This window comes from Chrysemys picta, chromosome 8 (assembly GCF_011386835.1).
Source record: "Chrysemys picta bellii isolate R12L10 chromosome 8, ASM1138683v2, whole genome shotgun sequence".
Lineage (NCBI taxonomy): Eukaryota > Metazoa > Chordata > Testudines > Emydidae > Chrysemys > Chrysemys picta.
In genome coordinates this window covers 7,941,556-7,958,985 of record NC_088798.1, presented here as the reverse complement: position 1 = coordinate 7,958,985, position 17,430 = coordinate 7,941,556, and the positions used below count along the sequence as shown (strand labels likewise).

The 17,430-nt window shown below is 45.4% G+C and overlaps 1 protein-coding gene across 1 annotated transcript in view; it reads left to right on the top strand.

Annotated features, from left to right (window-relative positions):
* The window catches only part of AGBL4 (AGBL carboxypeptidase 4), a 1,392,624-nt gene that overhangs the window by 1,178,300 nt on the left and 196,894 nt on the right, over nt 1–17,430 (top strand). The window contains exon 9 of the mRNA XM_005284894.5: nt 2,032–2,143. Within this exon, the coding sequence (XP_005284951.2) occupies nt 2,032–2,143 (112 nt within the window). The remainder of the gene's footprint in view (nt 1–2,031; nt 2,144–17,430) is intronic.

Below are 17,430 nucleotides of genomic sequence, written 5' to 3'. Positions count from 1 at the left end.
TGTTTTGTTTTGCAGAAGAGCGGGCTGCCGGGCTCCCCAGCTGCCAAGGTGACAAAATGGTCAGGTAGCCCAGCCATCCACCTGATCTTTAGGTGGGCAACCTGGGGAACTGGCCAGGCAGGGAACCAGCTACCTGACTTCCTGAGTAACCAGGGGAACTGGCCTCCTGACCAGGGCTGGCTCCAGGCATCAGCTAAGGAAGCAGGTGCTTGGGGCGGCCAATACAAAGGGGTGGCACTCCGTCCGCTATTGGAGCAGCCCGTCCGGGTCTTCGGTGGCATGTCCCTCAGTCCCTCTCTTCCTCTTTGAACTGCCGCTGAAGAGGAAGAGAGGGAGCGAAGGACCCACCGCCGAACTTCCACAAAAGAATGGAGCGACGCAATTGAGTTGCCACCAAAGAGCCGCCGATCGGCTTTCCCCCCCACCCCTGCTTGGGATGGCAGAAACCCTGGAGCCGGCCCTGCTCCTGACTTCCCAGGTGACCACCTGGGGGCAATCATTCTGCTGCCTTCCCACAAACCCTGCCCTGATGGGGTGCCTGAGAGGTGGGAAGCTGGAGCCAGGAGACCCCACCTGCCAATTGATTGGCTGCTTGCCTGGTCTGTCAAAATTGACAGAATCAGATACATTCTTGCAGAACTCTGTTCTGTTGGAAGATTTCTGACCAGTTCCAGTGTTGAGTTTAATTTTGTAGTTTCAACCCCACATTTTACTCTTCTAAGTTTTGCATTTTGTGTTTCTATCCAAGCCTGTGCTTTGGCTCAGCATTTAGGATGTTGGGTATTTTCCTTTCATTTTTGCCTATTACATGTAAAGTCCTAACTCCTAGATTCTTCAGATTTTTGTTAAACGACATTAGTAGAGCAAATCTCTATTGTTTGCATAGGTGTATTTAAAAGATTAAGATAGAACAGGCCTTCACACAATAGCTTGGGGATCAACGAAAGCTCTTTACGTCTCAAGAAGCTTTAAGGCTTAGTAGCAAGTTTGATTGTATTGTTTAGTTTTATATATAGGAAAAATTGTATCTTTGCCTGGGGTTGTCTGTTGTTGTTTCTGTTGAGAATCAATGTGATTCCTGCATTGCTGAACCATATCCACTGGTCAGATCTTGCTCTGCCAAGGGGACAATTGTTTGTTGCACTTGATGCCCCAAAGTGGGATAGATGACACCTAAAGGGGACAGCAGACGTGATCCTTGCCTTGAAGAGTTTACAACCTGTGGGGCTCATTCTGCGTCCCTTCCTTGTGTTCAGAAGTACCTCACTCTGCCAGTAGTCTGGATGACTTTAGAGGGACTTTTTGAGAGGAAGATATAACTCAACGTGAGTAAGGGGGACCGTATCAGACTCGAAATTAGACCACGAAGTACCAAGAGGAATACGAGTCAGCAGGGAAAGAAGAGGAGTCAGACGTAGCATATATGATCTCACATTAATAAGAGTACATGGTTGACCTGCTCAGTAAGGGCTAGTTCATGGCATGATAAAGTAAATAGGATTGGGCTTTCTTTTCGTCCATCCCGATTCCATTAAACACTCAAGCACCCTCTTAATGGCCTTTGACTTCCATGTGCTTAAGGAATTTCCTGAGCCACGGCTTCACTGAGGATGGGCTAGGAGCGTGGTGGGTCAGCTTAGGCGCGACCTTGAAGACATAGTTGGTACTTGGAAGAACGTGGGAAGACAGTCATGGGCTAGGTGGGCGAATGGACTGTCACTGTTGGTGCTGAAACGTGGTCACATTGGGGAGGTGAAGTGGAAAAGGACAAGGCTGGCTGAAAGGGAGGTTGAGGGAACAATGATATGAAGGGTAAGAAGCTTAAAGGTGAGTCACCAAAGGTGCTGCTACAGAAATCCTGCCAACCAGGTCATGACAGGTCACTGCCTGATCTCTCCTACTGCTCTGGAGAGAACTTGCCCTGTTTTTTGTGAGGAGCTGTGCACCAACCAGCAGGACTTCCACCTAATTCTGTCTGACATGGGCATAAGTTGAAGACCATACTGATGGCTGTTTTGTGTGTTTGTACAGGTGCTCCTTGATGGGGTTTGATTTAAACCGGCACTGGGTGGATCCGTCTCCCTGGGCTCATCCCACGCTGCATGGAGTAAAACAGCTCATCGTTCAGATGTACAACAATCCGGTGAGTGGGGACATTGACACTGGAAAAGCATCTTCCCCAAGGGAGAGCATTGCATTGCATAGGCAGAGCCTGTGGGCTGCTGCAGGCAGCTAGCAATTCTGACTTGGACAGAGCCTGTGGCAAACCTTTAAAAAGGGAACCAAGCAAACAACACCTCCGCTGCATGTCGTCAGGGAACATTTTAAGTGTTGTTTGTCATTGGGAACGTTCGAGTGGAGAAAGCAAGTGAAAATAAGTTCAGCGCAGATTATATATGGAATAGTGCTGAATGCAGGGCCCATATTCAATTGAGCAGCTCTCTTGATGTCTTGAACTGGATTCAAAACAGCAGGCCCCTGAAATTGAATTACCAAGTGGTACTGATGTTAATCCAGAGGTCTGGTAAGCGTTGCTATGTAGCGTATGGGCAGGAGGGAAATAATATTTGTAAATATTCCATAAACACACACACAGGCTCGGTCAGAGAAGCCGAGATGTTTGTGAAATGAAATCTCTGCTAATCAGAGGAGATGCATTGCAGGGAATGTAGGGAAGAGGAGGAGGAGGAAGGCAGACAGTTATTGAATGTTTGACATCCAAGTGGAGAAGGATTATTGAACACGCAACAGCAGAAAAACCACTGAACAAAGATGGAGACGGGGTGGGGAAAAAAAGAAAGAAATGATTCTAGGCACACTCTGGGAAATATGAGGGGATTTCATAGACATTGTTTGCTGTGTGAAATTCCTGATATTAATTTGATAATTATGCTTTCCATTTTGCGGATTAGGTGTGCGTCTTTCACATTAAACTGAGGTTTTTCTGTGTGTGTGTATACACACAATGGCATGGCTTGGCACCTCACGAGACAGAGGGACTGCTACTCTTGGGTTGTCAATCCTAGTGCTAGCTTCTCCCTCTAACCCCCTGGCTTGCCAGTGCACCCCATGCCCAAAATAGCATCTAACAACAACGTCAGTCTAGGAATGGCTTCAGGATAAGCTAGGTAAGTAGCCATGAAGGGGGCCTCAGTTTGTGAAGAAGGGTGGTACCCTGGAGTGGAATTCCACTGCAAGAAGAACTTGTTTAGATGGTGAGCTTTTCGAGGTGGGATCCACCATTGAATTCTGTGTCTGTGGGGTACCTAGCACAACCAGGTTCTAGCCTGTGATGGGAGTCTCCTCACTGCTACAGCAGCACAAATCAAAAAGAATAATAGTAAAGAAGAAGCTGGCCAGGCAGGGTCTATTCTCCCTCTCCTTTTTCCACCCAGACTCTCTTCCAGCCTGATGCAGCGGGCTTGCAAGCTGCATCATCAGAGAAGACTGTTTCTCCCAGGGATAAAGAGGTCCTTGAGTCTAACAGGGAAGCTGGGTGGAGAGAGCTCACTAGATAGTGTCCGTATCAGTTGTGTTACTAGCTGAGGTCAGTAGCAGTAAAATGAAATTGCCTTTGGATAAAAATATTTCTTTAGCTTGGGCCTCATCCTAAGGAGTTCTGACGTCATTCGGGGCTGCCAATACTCAGCACCAGCAGCTCTCAGAGCCAGACTGGCTCTCAATTATACGCTGTGGGACTGCTCTTTTCCTGGGGGAGTGCTTTACTGCTAGTCCCTCTGAGCCAGTTAATATTTGCATGAACTGACAATAAGCAAGGGGCTGGGAAGAAGAGAAAGAGGGAAGAGTTGCCTCAGAGGGAGAAAATGAGATCACACGCGGGCCTTTCCACTATAGCATTGATGGATTTTATTGGTACACGTTCAGGCTGATGCCCTCCCAGGGCAGACGACCAGCACAAAGCCTCTGAATCGCTTAGTCTTAAGTATTGCTCAGGTGTAAATGTCACCCTCCGATGCTATGGTGAGGAGCACATGTTAAATGTCTGGCTACCCAGGTGGATAGAAAGCCAAAACAGTTCCATGTCTCTTTCCTATTCTTGTCAAATGGTAACTGATCTGGGAACTAACATGTAAGATAGTGTTAACCCTCCTGCTTCCTCTCCTCCTCAATACAACAAAACAAAAAACAGAAGAAAATGAACCGAAATAAAATGCAAAATAAGGTTCACCCCCCCCAAAAAATGCATTAGAAAACTACCCTAATCCCTCCCACTCCACACGCTCTCAAGCATCAAAATATGCCACTTCCAAGATCCGTCATGGGGAACTGCCCATAAGAGATTGGATTGTTTAACGCAAAGGAAGTCCAGCTTAATGTTGCTATCCTGTAACAGCTTGGTGCAGCCCCTTTAGATGTATTCATTTCCTTAAATCATTTAAGGAAAATTAGCTGCCATAACAACATAAAGCAGCTTTTTAAATATTGCAACTTAGGAGGATTTTTCTTCTTCTGCAGTCTGGAAGATAAGCTGTTTCCTTTGAAAAAGTTCACTCTGTATGTGGGGGCGAGTGACATGGGAATAAGTGAAGCAGTTTTAGCGCTCTCTCTCTCTCTCGCTCTCTCTCTCTCTCTCTCTCTGAGACTTACGCGTACACACACACACACACTCTCTCTCTCTCTCTGCCATAGCTACAGTGAATTTGTTATAATACGATCCAAGGTTATCTAACCATTTGCTGTAGTTACTTATAATAGGATGGCCACCTGCAGAGCTATTCCTGGGGGCCTCAGAGACGGCCCTGCAGGTAACTCTCTGCCTCGATTTCCCTCTTCCCAGGCTCTGATTGCCTGCCTGCATTTTCCACCATATCTGATATGGTGGTCTTGCCTGGGGTGCACTCCTGTGACAGGCCATGGCATGATCAGTGAGCCTGCCTCAGTTTCCCCCTTTCTCCTGTAGTTCCCCAATAACTCTGCCTCAGCTTTCCGCACATGAATAGTCCTGTGTGGGGTTAGTTTATTAGAAAAGTCCCACAACCATCATCCAGAATTCCCCAGCACAGTGAAGAAAGTACATTCTTTCAAATTCCAAGAGTCCATTGACACACCAAATACAGCTCTGGCGTCTCTCACCACATCACAGACCTCCAGTACAGTTCTGATGTCTCTCACCATGCCTCACTGCAGTCCTTTAGCCAGGGTGCTTCTCTATCATGTTTCCTTCCTAGATATAGTTCCAGCTCTTGTCCCCGGGGACATCAGCAGGCTCACCCTCCTTCATCCATCTCTGGCTTTGACTCTCTGGTCTGGGGAAGTTTAAAGATGACCCCCACTCACAACTGCCTTTCTACCTCTGAAGGAAAGAGCAGTGAGTTCTCTAATGAGCACTGGAGCCTGATTGGGCCCACTGTCATTTAAAGTGCCATCTCTCCTGCTACATTACCGTATAAACATGAACTCTGGCGTCTATGGTTCTCGGCTGCTATTCTGAATATACAAAATATTTTCTTCTAACCCATTTTGAACCCCGGTTAAACATACTATCTTTATGGGGGACTGGATGGCTTAGGAAACTGCAAATGGCTAGGAAGCCTGTAATCTCCAGATCACGTCCTTTGATACAATCACTAGTGACCCTAAATCATTATCATTCAATTACTCCTTAATGGCCTGTGGCAAACGAGAGGACATTCCCAGTTCAGTCTGTGGTGGATGGGTGTCCACACCTCAAAGCCCAAAAACACTTGCTGAAGAGGCCAAGGACTGAGCAAACTAGCCACACACCTAAGCATCGGGAGAACTACTGAGCATGCTTAAATACTTTGCTGCATCAGGCCAGGGTGCTCTGCACCTTGCAGGATCAAGACCTGAATGGGCTGTGGAGATCCAGCTACCCTCCCACCCCCAGCAGTGGTCTCTAAGGCAGTGTTGAGGCATGCAGGCAGGGCAGCCGGCAGAAGCTACTGCTGCTTCCCCCGTTGTACCTGTTCTGGCTTCGTAACTGCCACTCCAGCCCCTTTCCTGAGGAATCAATCCACACTTTTAAAAATCATCTCAGGTTGCCTGTGGTGCATTAATTCAGCCCTTTTGTGCGTCTGCATTTGGATACAGTCTTCAGTTACAGGAGTACAACGATGTTTTGCCTCATTCAATGCTCATGATGGATGGTGTTCATTGAATAAGCAGCTATTCGATATTTTGTTTTATCCTCATTGTTCAGCGTGTGGCCCCAGGCTTTATTGCAAACCATTCAGACCCTGCTCTGACGACAGATTTCTTAATTTCCTCCTGAGCTTTTATAGGATGCTCATCACTACGGTAACGGAGAGCTCCACAAACAGATAGGTTGGGATTATTCCCATTTTACAGATTGGGAACAGAAGCACAGAGGGATTAATGTCAAAAGTGTCCAGTCATTTGGGGTGCCCAATTTGAGATGCTTAGTACTGGATTTTGTCATAGTACTTAGCACTATATAACACCTTGTAAATTCAGTGCACAGCTCCTATTCATTTCTGTTGCAGCTGAGAGTGGTCATCTACAAAATGAGGAACACAAAATTAGGGTATGCCTACATTGCACAAAAACAAGCAAGCAAACAAGCCAACAACCCGTGACCGTGAGTTTCAGAACCTGGATCAACTGACTTGGTTCATGTGGGCTGTGTTACAGGGCTAAAAATAGCAATGTAGATGTTCCCACTTAGGCTGAAGCCTGGGATCTGAAACCCAGCAAGGGGTTTCCGTCCTGTGGCATCATATTAGGGTGACCAGACGGCAAGTGTGAAAAATCGGGACGGGGTGGGGGGTAATAGGAGCCTATATAAGAAAAAGCCCCAAAAATCTGGACTGTCCCTATAAAATCTGGACATCTGGTCACCCTACATCATATTGACACCATCTTGGATTGGAACCTTTCAATCCCTAGCACAGACCTCTGGGACTTGAGCAAAGGGAGTAACTGATAGCAGTAGTAGGTTGTCATCCTCTATGTGGTCCAGCACTAGAGGGCTGCTTTGCCAGTTGGTTTCACAGCCATATGCTGACAGCATAGGAATGGGGAAACTCATTGGGTTCCATGCTGGGTTCTGGAGAGGAGTATTCTTTAGTGGTCGCAGACCCTGCTGCTCCTGTTTTCCACAAGCTGACCCCATTTGCCCCAGGCCCATCCTGCCCGTCCCTGTTCTGTCTCTGCCTCCCCCCTGCCCATTCCAACCATTTGTCTTCCTCTCATTTGTAATGGGTTGTTACCCCAGGTGTGCAGTCTGGGAGCTGTGGGAACCGCTGCGCCCCTCTAAGACACACAGCTGGGTTGGGAACACAGCCAGCCTCACCCAGGCCCTGTTATCACTCAACACGACAGCCTGTGGCACCCAAACTGGGCTACCTGAGTGTAAACAGCAGACCCCAGCCAGCTTCCAGCTCCCCAGGCATGCACCCCCTTCTGGAGTATAAACCCAAAATGACATAGTCTTGCACTGCACAGGGATTGGTACAGTGTAAACTCGTTAAGATGTCTGCCCCTCCCTCAATGTGGAGAGGAACATGCACACAGTGGTAACCCCAGACACTTCACTTAAAGGCACACTGGTTTATGTTAAAATATAAAACAAGTTTATTAACTACAGAAAGATCGATTTTAAGTGATTATAAGGGATAGCAAACAGATCAACGCAGATTACCTCGTAAATAAACAAAAACGCAAGCTAAGCTTCACATACTAGAAGGATAGGATTTGAATGAACAATCTCTCACCCTGACTGATGAGACAAGCAGGCTTGCAGATTGTTAAGACACGTGCTATGCAGCTTCGGCTCCACACCCCCATTCTGAGTCCTTTTCTTTCAGAGCGTCTCTCACGTGTTGAGTTGTGAGGGAGTGAAGAACAGATGAGGTCACTCCCTGCCTTGTATAGCTTTATCATATGGCTGGAACCCTTTCTTCAGTTCCCAACCCAGTGTGTGGAAAAATACGCCCCCCCCCCTCCCAAAATGGAGTCCAGAGTCATGTGGGCTGGTCACATGCCTTTTCAGAGTCATAGCAGCCATTACTTTTACGGACTGGCTAAAACGTCTACAGGAAGGCTCACCAGGTGGGGGATAAGCTTCTCCTAAGGCCTCTTGTTTTCCCTCATGGCCCATTACCCGTGAGGGCCGTTCGCAACCAGCTATTTAGACTGGAAGGATCTTGCCTAGTGGGTATCACCCAGGTGTGACTGCATGCGAAATACAGGTACATAGTCAATATTCACAACCTCAGATACAAAAATGATACATGCACCCGAACAGGATAATCATACTCAGCAAATCATAACTTTTCCAATGACACCTCACATGACCCATCTTGTACAAAATGCATCATAATTATGCAATGATCATATCACCACTATGAAGAATATGAGGTACAGTGTCACACCATTATCCTCACCTAGCAAGTCCCAGTTTCTTCACTTCCAGGCTCTTCATCCCAGTCCAAGTCTTCCCCTCACAGTGGGTCCTGCTGCCTCTCTCTATCTCTGGGCTCCCCATCCCAGTCTTTCTCCCCTTCTGAGATTGTTGACCCATTTTTCTTCTCCAGCCAGGCTCCCCGGGAGTCCTCTTGTGCCACTCCTTGTGCAGCCAGTCCCAAACTCTCCACCTCACATCCTTATCCAGTTGCAGTTTCCCTTTTCTTTTCCTCCTTCTTTTCTCCTCCTGGCTTCCAGTCCCAGTCTCCTTAGTATGCAGAAGAGAACAGTGAGGGGGGGATTTGATAGCTGCTTTCAACGACCTGAAGGGGGGTTCCAAAGAGGATGGATCTAGACTGTTCTCAGTGGTAGCAGATGACAGAACAAGGAGCAATGGTATCAAGTTGGAGTGGGGGAGGTCTAGGTTGGATATTAGGAAAAACTTTTTCACTAGGAGGGTGGTGAAGCACTGGAATGGGTTACCTAGGGAGGTGGTGGAATCTCCTTCCTTAGAGGATTTTAAGGTCAGGCTTGACAAAGCCCTGGCTGGGATGATTTAGTTGGGGATGGGCCTGCTTTGAGCAGGGGGTTGGACTAGATGACCTCCTGAGGTCCCTTCCAACCCTGATATTCTATGATTCCTTGCCAAGCCAGTCTCTGTAGCTGTAGTCTTAGCCTTGCTTTAGACATGCACATTGAAAGAATGCCAAATTCCAAAGACAGTGGTTATAATTAGACTTTGTTTATAAACAAGTTACTTGTGTTTGACAAATGATTGCAAAGCACCCTCCCCTGCCCCAAGTTTTCCATATGTATTTTTGACATAACGCCTCCAAAAATTACAGCCCTGAATGCTACTCAAATGCAGTTCGACACCTGCTAGCCAGAGACACTGAAACTAATAACTAGTTATGTGGGAAAAGGTCAGATAGAGATTGGAGACAGTGAGTAAATGTAATATTGCAAAGTGACCCAGGGAAGGAAGAACAAGGGGATGCTGCAAGTTTCATGTCACTTTTTATGGCTCTGAAAAGATTTTTAGATCCTTTATGAATCATTCTGCACTCAAAGACGAAACATGTTTTTCCAACTTCACTGCCTGTGAGAAAGCTATGTTCACATATATATATATATATGTGTGTGTGTGTGTGTGTGTATTCGTTTGCTACTTGGGCATGAAATCAATTAAACTACAAACGGATAGCTGTTTTGATCTGGCTGGTAATGGGTTAACAGGGTTTTAATGACACACTGAGGCAGGTGACACAAAACCCCTTTGAGACACACAAGAGGTGAGAGTGATTCTCCAGAGGAAAAGGGATCCAGGGTATGGGCTAGAAGTAGTCAGGCCAGGGGAAAGGGGTGAATTTGGACTTTATAGGGCGTGTGTTTGCAGTGCAGGTTGTGAAAGACTCCCACTCATAGTTCTCTTTGGCTTGATAGATCTCACTTTCTCACTCTGTCTAGCCAAGTTCTTAAACTGTGTCCATCATTAGAGCTGGTGAGACTGGTGCAACCACTGCTGGAATACTGTATCCAGTTCTGGCACCCACAATTCAAGAAGGATGGTGATAACTGGAGAGGGTTCAGAGAAGAGCCAGAAGAATGATTAAAGGATTAGAAAACATTCCTTATGGTGATAGACTCAAGGAGGTTGATCTATTTAGCTTAACAAAGAGAATGTTAAGGGGTTACTTGACTACAGTCTATAAGTGCCTACATGGGGAACAGATATTTGATAATGGGCTCTTCAATCTAGTAGAGAAAGATAAAGATGATCTAATGCAGAGGTGAGCCAGGCTGTTTGGGGATGCACAGACTTCCCTACCCGGCCCTCCATACCGTTTTGCAACCCCAATGTGGCCCTCAGGCCAGAATGTTTGCCCACCCCTGATCTAATGGCTAGATACATTCAGACTGGAAATAAGATATACATTTTTAACCGTGAGAGTAATTAACCATGGGAACAATTTACCAAGGTTTCTGGTGGATTCTCTCTCACTAGCCATTTTTCAATCGAGATCGGATGCTTTTCTAAAAGATTTGCTCTAGTGTCAGCTGACTCAGTCCAGCCACCGGGGTTTTATTGCAGTGTAGACGTTCCCCAAATGTTCCCTCTTCTCCGTGCCCCACCTCATTCCTCTTTTAGGGTCTGACTACACGGCATCATAACTCTGGGTCCTTAGGACCTATTCTAGTGGACTCACTGTTTCTAAGCCCATTCTTGAGCATCCCCATTTGCATTGTATACCTGGGTTTACAATTACTGGAGCCGGGTCTCGCAACTGTGCTAACATGCCCATACTGCACTATGCAGACCTTCTGGCTTGGGTGTGCTGTTTGAACTGTATCTACAGTATAAAATGATACGGCTGTCACAATGGGACTCGGACTCCCCCCACCCCAGCCGGTGCGTTCTAGGACCCAGATCCTGAGTGCTTGCTGACCTGATTCAGAAAGATTTGTGTGGACGACAGGGGGCTTTGGGCTCAAACCTGAGTCTGAGTCTGGGTTTTCAATGCAGTGTAGACACGTTCTTATAGACCCTGTTCCTCAGAATTCTACTATCTTCCCCTTTGCAAGACCTTCTCTTTGCTGCTCCAGCTATTTGTGGCCCTTTTGGCCACTGACCAGTGTGATTGTTGCTTACCTTTCATGCGCTGACATCCCCTATGCTTCTGATAATGCTTTGGTCACTCATGAGATCTGCTTGGCTCCATTGGGGACAGTTTAATTGTCCTTCAAACTCCCTTTCTCCCAGCCTGGCTTCAGGTGACAAAGGGGTTGTCATCAAGGGTTATAGGCCTAATGTTTTGCCCACCCTAAAAGTGGAAGAATATTTTACAGTGGCCTCCTGATCCTGGAAAAATCTGCTGATACAATGTTCAAATTGTGAAAACAACTCTGTGGTGGCCCTATAAAAACAAACCCAGCCTTTCTTGTGCATCATGGACACATGCTCACCCCAGGTCTCGCTAAAACTTTGCAGGGTGGAAATCTGGATCCGTATTTTCCAGCATCACCGGTTATCATAGACTCATAGAATATCAGGGTTGGAAGGGACCTCAAGATGTCATCTAGTCTAACCCCCTGCTCAAAGCAGGACCAATCCCCAACTAAATCATCCCAGGCAGGGCTTTGTCAAGCCTGACCTTAAAATCCTCTAAGGAAGGAGATTCCACCACCTCCCTCGGTAACCCATTCCAGTGCTTCACCACCCTCCTGGTGAAATAGTGTTTCCTAATATCCAACCTAAACCTCCCCCACTGCAACTTGAGACTATTACTCCTTGTTCTGTCAACCTATAAAGGAAAAAGATTTATTTGGGGGGCAGGCATTGTGGTCCAGTGGATAAATGGGTCACTTCACTAGGAGTCAGGTCATCTTTGTTTGAAACCTGCTTTTATATTCTGCAGTATGAAGCTATCTGTAATGACAACATTGTTTTAATGATCTCCCACCGTCACCCCACTCGGCAGTGCTATGTTCCTCACCAGACAACTCAATAAGAAAAACACAGCTCATCTCCCTGTTGCACATATTGTGCTGGAGTTTGACATACATTTTCCTTTTGGCAGGTCAGCAAATTGTGTCAATCTTATAGGCTCCACTTCCACTCGTCTCCTGAAATGATGTTATTAGTATTATCATCAGTGCGATACTGTGCGGCCGACAAATAAAGCATAATAATAGACTTTGCAGGATTTTTGTGTCAAAATTGCACACTTAAGCTTCCTACACTATGAGCCTGCATAGGCTATTATTGAATCTAACATTTGAATGTCTGAAAGCAATTGTTTTCTGCTCCATATTTCCACCACACACACACACACACACACACACACACACACACACACACACACACACACACACACACACACACACACAGATTTGCCAAACCCTTATGTATCATAGCAGCAAAGTGGAGAATATTTCATAGCGGAGCTCAAAAACTAATTTGCACTCCTACTCAAACCGTTTTGAATGTTAATAAATGAAGCGGGGGAGGAGGGCGAGTGAAACTGTCCGGGATGAGCCCATCCATTTTGATTTGTTCTCAGCCCCACTTAGGAGCACAGGGAACGTGGACCCTGTTCGTAACTCTGTTCTGTTTGGGATTGTACTTGCAAATGAACAGATATGGGAGCAGTGTAACCAGCAAAGTCACTTTAAGGGTGTTTTTTAAACAAAGGAACTGTTTGTGTTGGAAGATAAATTAGAGCCACGTGGCCAAATGCTTGGCCCTGGTATGGCTGCGTTGTGCTCGTTCAGTGGTACAAGGTATTAGCTTTGCTATAACACAGGCTTACCCAGCCTGTGTGGTGAACACTGTAGCAGTTCTGATAACACCAAGCATCTGGCTCTCTGGTGCAGTAGCTGGAAAAGAGGCGGGCTTGAGGATCACCTCAGCATTCGGGGAGGATCCAGTGGCTGGCATACATGCCACACCTCTGTCTTAGCGACTACATGGCTATAGTATCTGAGCAGTTCTCCACACCCCATGAGAGAGGGAAGGACTATTATGCTAATTCTACAGGTGGAGAATTGAGGCATAGAGAGACTAGTCTCAGGGCACACAAGAAGTTTGCAACAGAACAGGGAATTGAGCCTGGGTCCCTGATTCATACGTTAGCACCTGAACCCCGATATCCTTCTCTCAGGCTCCTTTTTGTGCTGCCCGTAACTTAGACTTAGCTGAACATCTATTGGGTGGTAGGGTAACAACGGGCCTGAGGAGAAGGCTTTGGTAGTTCTGGCTGCTGTCAACTAGGGATGCCGTGTTCCTTTTGGAAAGAAATAGTACATTGGATTAACAGTAGAGCTGGTCAACATTTTTTGTCAAAAGTTTTTTAGTCAAAAAATGTTTTTCCAACCAAAATGGGGGGGGGGGAGGGGAAACCCTGCAGAAAATATTAGTCAAAATATTTTGGCTTTTGATTGAAAAACTGAAAATTGAAGATTTACCAAACAATGAACCAAACTCAGGCATGTGGCTGGATGCAGGCAGGATGTTCCCCCAGCAAGGCCTTAATATTCTACAAATGCAGCATCATTGTGTGGCTATGACCGGACCAGCACAACCCACAGCTCCCTCATGAATTCCCTTCCTGCAAAGAGTAGGAATAATTCTTGTGTGATAGGGGCTGTTGCTTTGTGGCCATACATAAGTATGCATAGAAAGATGCAGACCGTGTCCATGGTCATGCTTCCTTGCTCCTCTCCATTATAGAAGTCACAGACGACCCTACAGATCAGGTTTTCCACAGCTTGTTACAGACAGCCCACTTGCAGCCTGCACTCCTGTTGCTGCATTGTCCATTATTTGGCCCTGTATGTGCGGGGGCCAGTGCAGCCAGAAGAAATCAGCTGATTAACAGTGCACAGAGTAGCACAGGGAATGGTGACGCTTGTATATGATTGAACGTGCAGGGGGCATGTTTTAGGGAGTTAGAACATAGTTACTTGCATTGGAATTTGGCCAGGACACTGAGCAAATAAGACCCCTGCTCTTTTGAAAAGTGCCATCAATTTCCTTAATGACCACAAGTTGTCAGGACCTTAGTCTTACTTCTCATTAGAAAACTCCCCTCTGAGCATTTTAATAAAACAAAACTTCTTTCTGAGTATTTTTGAAACCTGAAAATCTGAGCTTTTAAACTTCAAGGCCCCGGAAACAGCTGAACACAGAAGACCCGGTAGGAATATTACTTTGACTTTGTGTGTGGCTACCCTGCAGTTTTGCATACGTTTTCTTGATAGAGAGCCCAGTTTAAGCTGTTGAATGGGGTCTGTGTCTATAATGTTCCCTAAGAGCTATTATGCGAGAGAGATTGGTTATTTGAATCATGAATCAGTCTCTGGATGGCTGAAAGTTCATATATTTCATGGCTGTTTTTCATGATATATGTGACCTATTCATAGTGTGTTCTAACCCGCATTGGAACAAGACTTAATTTCACTTCTTGTTAAAGCTTTTCTGCTGACTGTCTTCCATTACACTAGTAACCGTTAGAAACCATATCAAAACCCAGAGGACCCCTATATGCAGGACTCCATTGCAAAGGATTCTCAGACAGGAAAACTGTATTAACTTTGTAACTCTTTCAAGCCAAAGTCAAGTTAGCATCAGAGCTTGCCTTTTTCCAGATGGTAAGTATCACCAGTTTCTTAGGATTTGCCTATTATATCCCTAAGATACTGTTAGTAAAATCATATTAAGGGAAACATGTTAAGTAGATGGAAGTTTAATTTTCCTGTTGTTAGCCAATATATCTTAATATACTGATTTTGCAACAGAACATTTTGCAATAGTTCTAATAATTTTTATAATAGTTTACTGTATCTTTTTCTATGGCTCCCATCTGACATCTTTTGCAGGAGCACTGACACTTGCAGATTAATAGATTTTAAGACCAGAAGGGACCATTATAATCACCTAATTTGCCTTCCTACATACAACAGGCCACTGAATTTCATCTAAAGTGGTTTGCCTTTGTGAGCAGGCCTCACAAAAGAAAGTGCTCATTTCTAGCAACTGGACCACTGGGGAGAATGGCTGTTCAAGGACCCTCAAAAGGCTGAAGTTCATAATAAATGAACACTCAGAAGTTGGGGTGTTTATCTAAACCATGTTCAAAACCCCTTTCCTCTCCAACATTGGGCTGGAAATGCCATGTGACTAGCCCTTTTAATTTTATTTTTCCCCAGTATTATTGCCTTTTCAGTAACTGGCAAAGCAAGGAAGAGCAAATAATCCCAAACGTGAAAATCAATTTTTAAAAAGTTCATTTTAATATTTCAAACTTTAGGAAACTGGTTGGTTGTGTTTGAATTTTGGTCAAAGGTTCAGGTTGATTCTTTAATTGAAATGAACCATGTTACTTATACCTAATGTGAAATCTCAGAAACAGGATCCTTGGTCATTTTTCAGAGCATCAGTCTTGAAGATGCAAAAATATGTTATTACTAAGGCAGACTTATCTGCATGTATATCCTTCGAAACAAACACAGCTTCACGCACCTTGAGGCACTGAAGGAAGCCTCACTGCGTTAGGTCATTCTCTGCAACAAACTTTAGAGTCTGGCTAGGAATGTGAAGTTGTTACTTTTTACTAGATGCATATCAGACTCTCCTGAGGAAATCAACTTGCCGGCCAATGTCCTCATAATTATTGCATAGCTTTGCTAAAAGAGATCCTTTGGTGATTACTTTGCTAAATCCTCCAGATTCCTGTCTATAAAGCAATGTTTCCCAAAGTGCAGGATATGCCTCTCTGGGGGTTGTGAAGGACTAGCCAGGAGAGTGACCAGACCTCTCAGTTGTTCTTCAGAGTCTCAGCTTCCATTTTTTTAAAAAAGTAATTCCTTAGATGTTATGGTATGAAGAAAACCTTCAAAAGGTGAGGTGAGCTTAATCAATGCAGATATGTCTGCCTGAGTTTGCAGAGAGTCTGAACCAGTCACTCTGAGACGCAAACTGTCTCATTCATTTCTGTGAGTACTACCCAGATGCCAACGATGAAACTGAAAATGTTAACCCTGTTAACCATTGAACTTTTCACCAAAGAAAGGAGAGGAAGTCTCATGTTATCAAGATAGACCCCAGCATTTCATAAAGTGGGGGGGGGGGAGGCGGGGCAGACCCAGCACAAAAGACTAGCTGGGGCAATGCAGATGTTGGCTCAGTTGAAATGTGCACAACACATGGAAGGTTTGCAGAGATGGTGTGGGACATCTGCTTGGAAAGTTGGGGAACACTGCTGTAAAGGATCCATGTTCTATAGCTTTTCTGTCTCCACATGTACCCTGATTATTATTTTTCAGGGTATGTGGGGTTACTTTAGGGCTGTTTCAAGCTTCAAATTAACTCTGTAGCTGGGATACGCAGAATTCTTAATTACAGTGCATTTACACAACTAATAACACTGCAGAAAAAATAACATTGCTAATTTTCAAGCTGATTGTGTTAGAGACTCTTGCTTAATGTGGGCCCTATCTGCAGGTGTTTTTTGTGTGCGCTCCTTTTCTGTACATAAGAATGCCTTACATTTGAGGTTTATAAAATGGTCTACTGTAGTGAAAATCATGATGTCATTCATTATTTTATATCCAGTTCCTTTCATTCTGAAAGATCCCAATGGACTTAACATGTACAGGAATCAGTTTGCCCACCACAGAAATGCAGACACCTCTGGGGCGGACCTTATCAGCATTTCTCTTGTGTGGGAAATTCTTGGAGTTTTTCATTTCCCCAAAGTGGGGAATTCACTGCAGAATTAAATCTCCGCAGGAATCGAAAATTCCTTTCCTGTGACTTGAAGACAACAGAAACGTTATCTGCCGCATACCTTGCTTAGCTGGCCAACCCGCTTTTCTACACTTGGGCTTTCTGCTATTGCCATGGTTACATCATAAAACAGAGACCGCTTTTTATTCTGTTTATGTCCCTTTGATAATGGTTGTATTGATCTGGCCTTGCGTGAGCAGAACTTCACAGTTTACCAAATGCCGTTAAGGGCACCAGACTTTTACTGCAGCCAGCGGACGTGTTCCATCATCTCTAAGCCCTTGCATGCAGAAGGGAAAAGCAGCAGGACTCCACACACTGGTGACCTGAGATAGTGGCATGTATCAGCAGCTGGCACGTGTAAGACTCAACTGCCTCTAAAGTTAAATGGGGTATATGCATTGTTTCTTTTCTGCCAGTTTGAATAAATTGTTCAATACGGAAAAGAGTGGGATTCTGGCCCCCTTTCAACTTCTTTCTGCCTCTGTGACAGTGGATAGGGGCTGGGCTGGCCCCCTGGGGAATTCACTTAGTGCTGTGGCATTGGGGAGTGTGCTTTGAGGCCTGAGACTCCCAGACAGCTAGTCTGGGCATGGTATGTGAAGCTAGATCTCTTGCAAGCACCTTAAGCACAGAGTGATCACTGAACATCAAAGTGCTAGGCTGGCAATATGCTGCCCTACTGAACAGCCCCTGGTGTTTCCTGGAGATGGTGGGGACAGGAGAGAGCTTTTCAC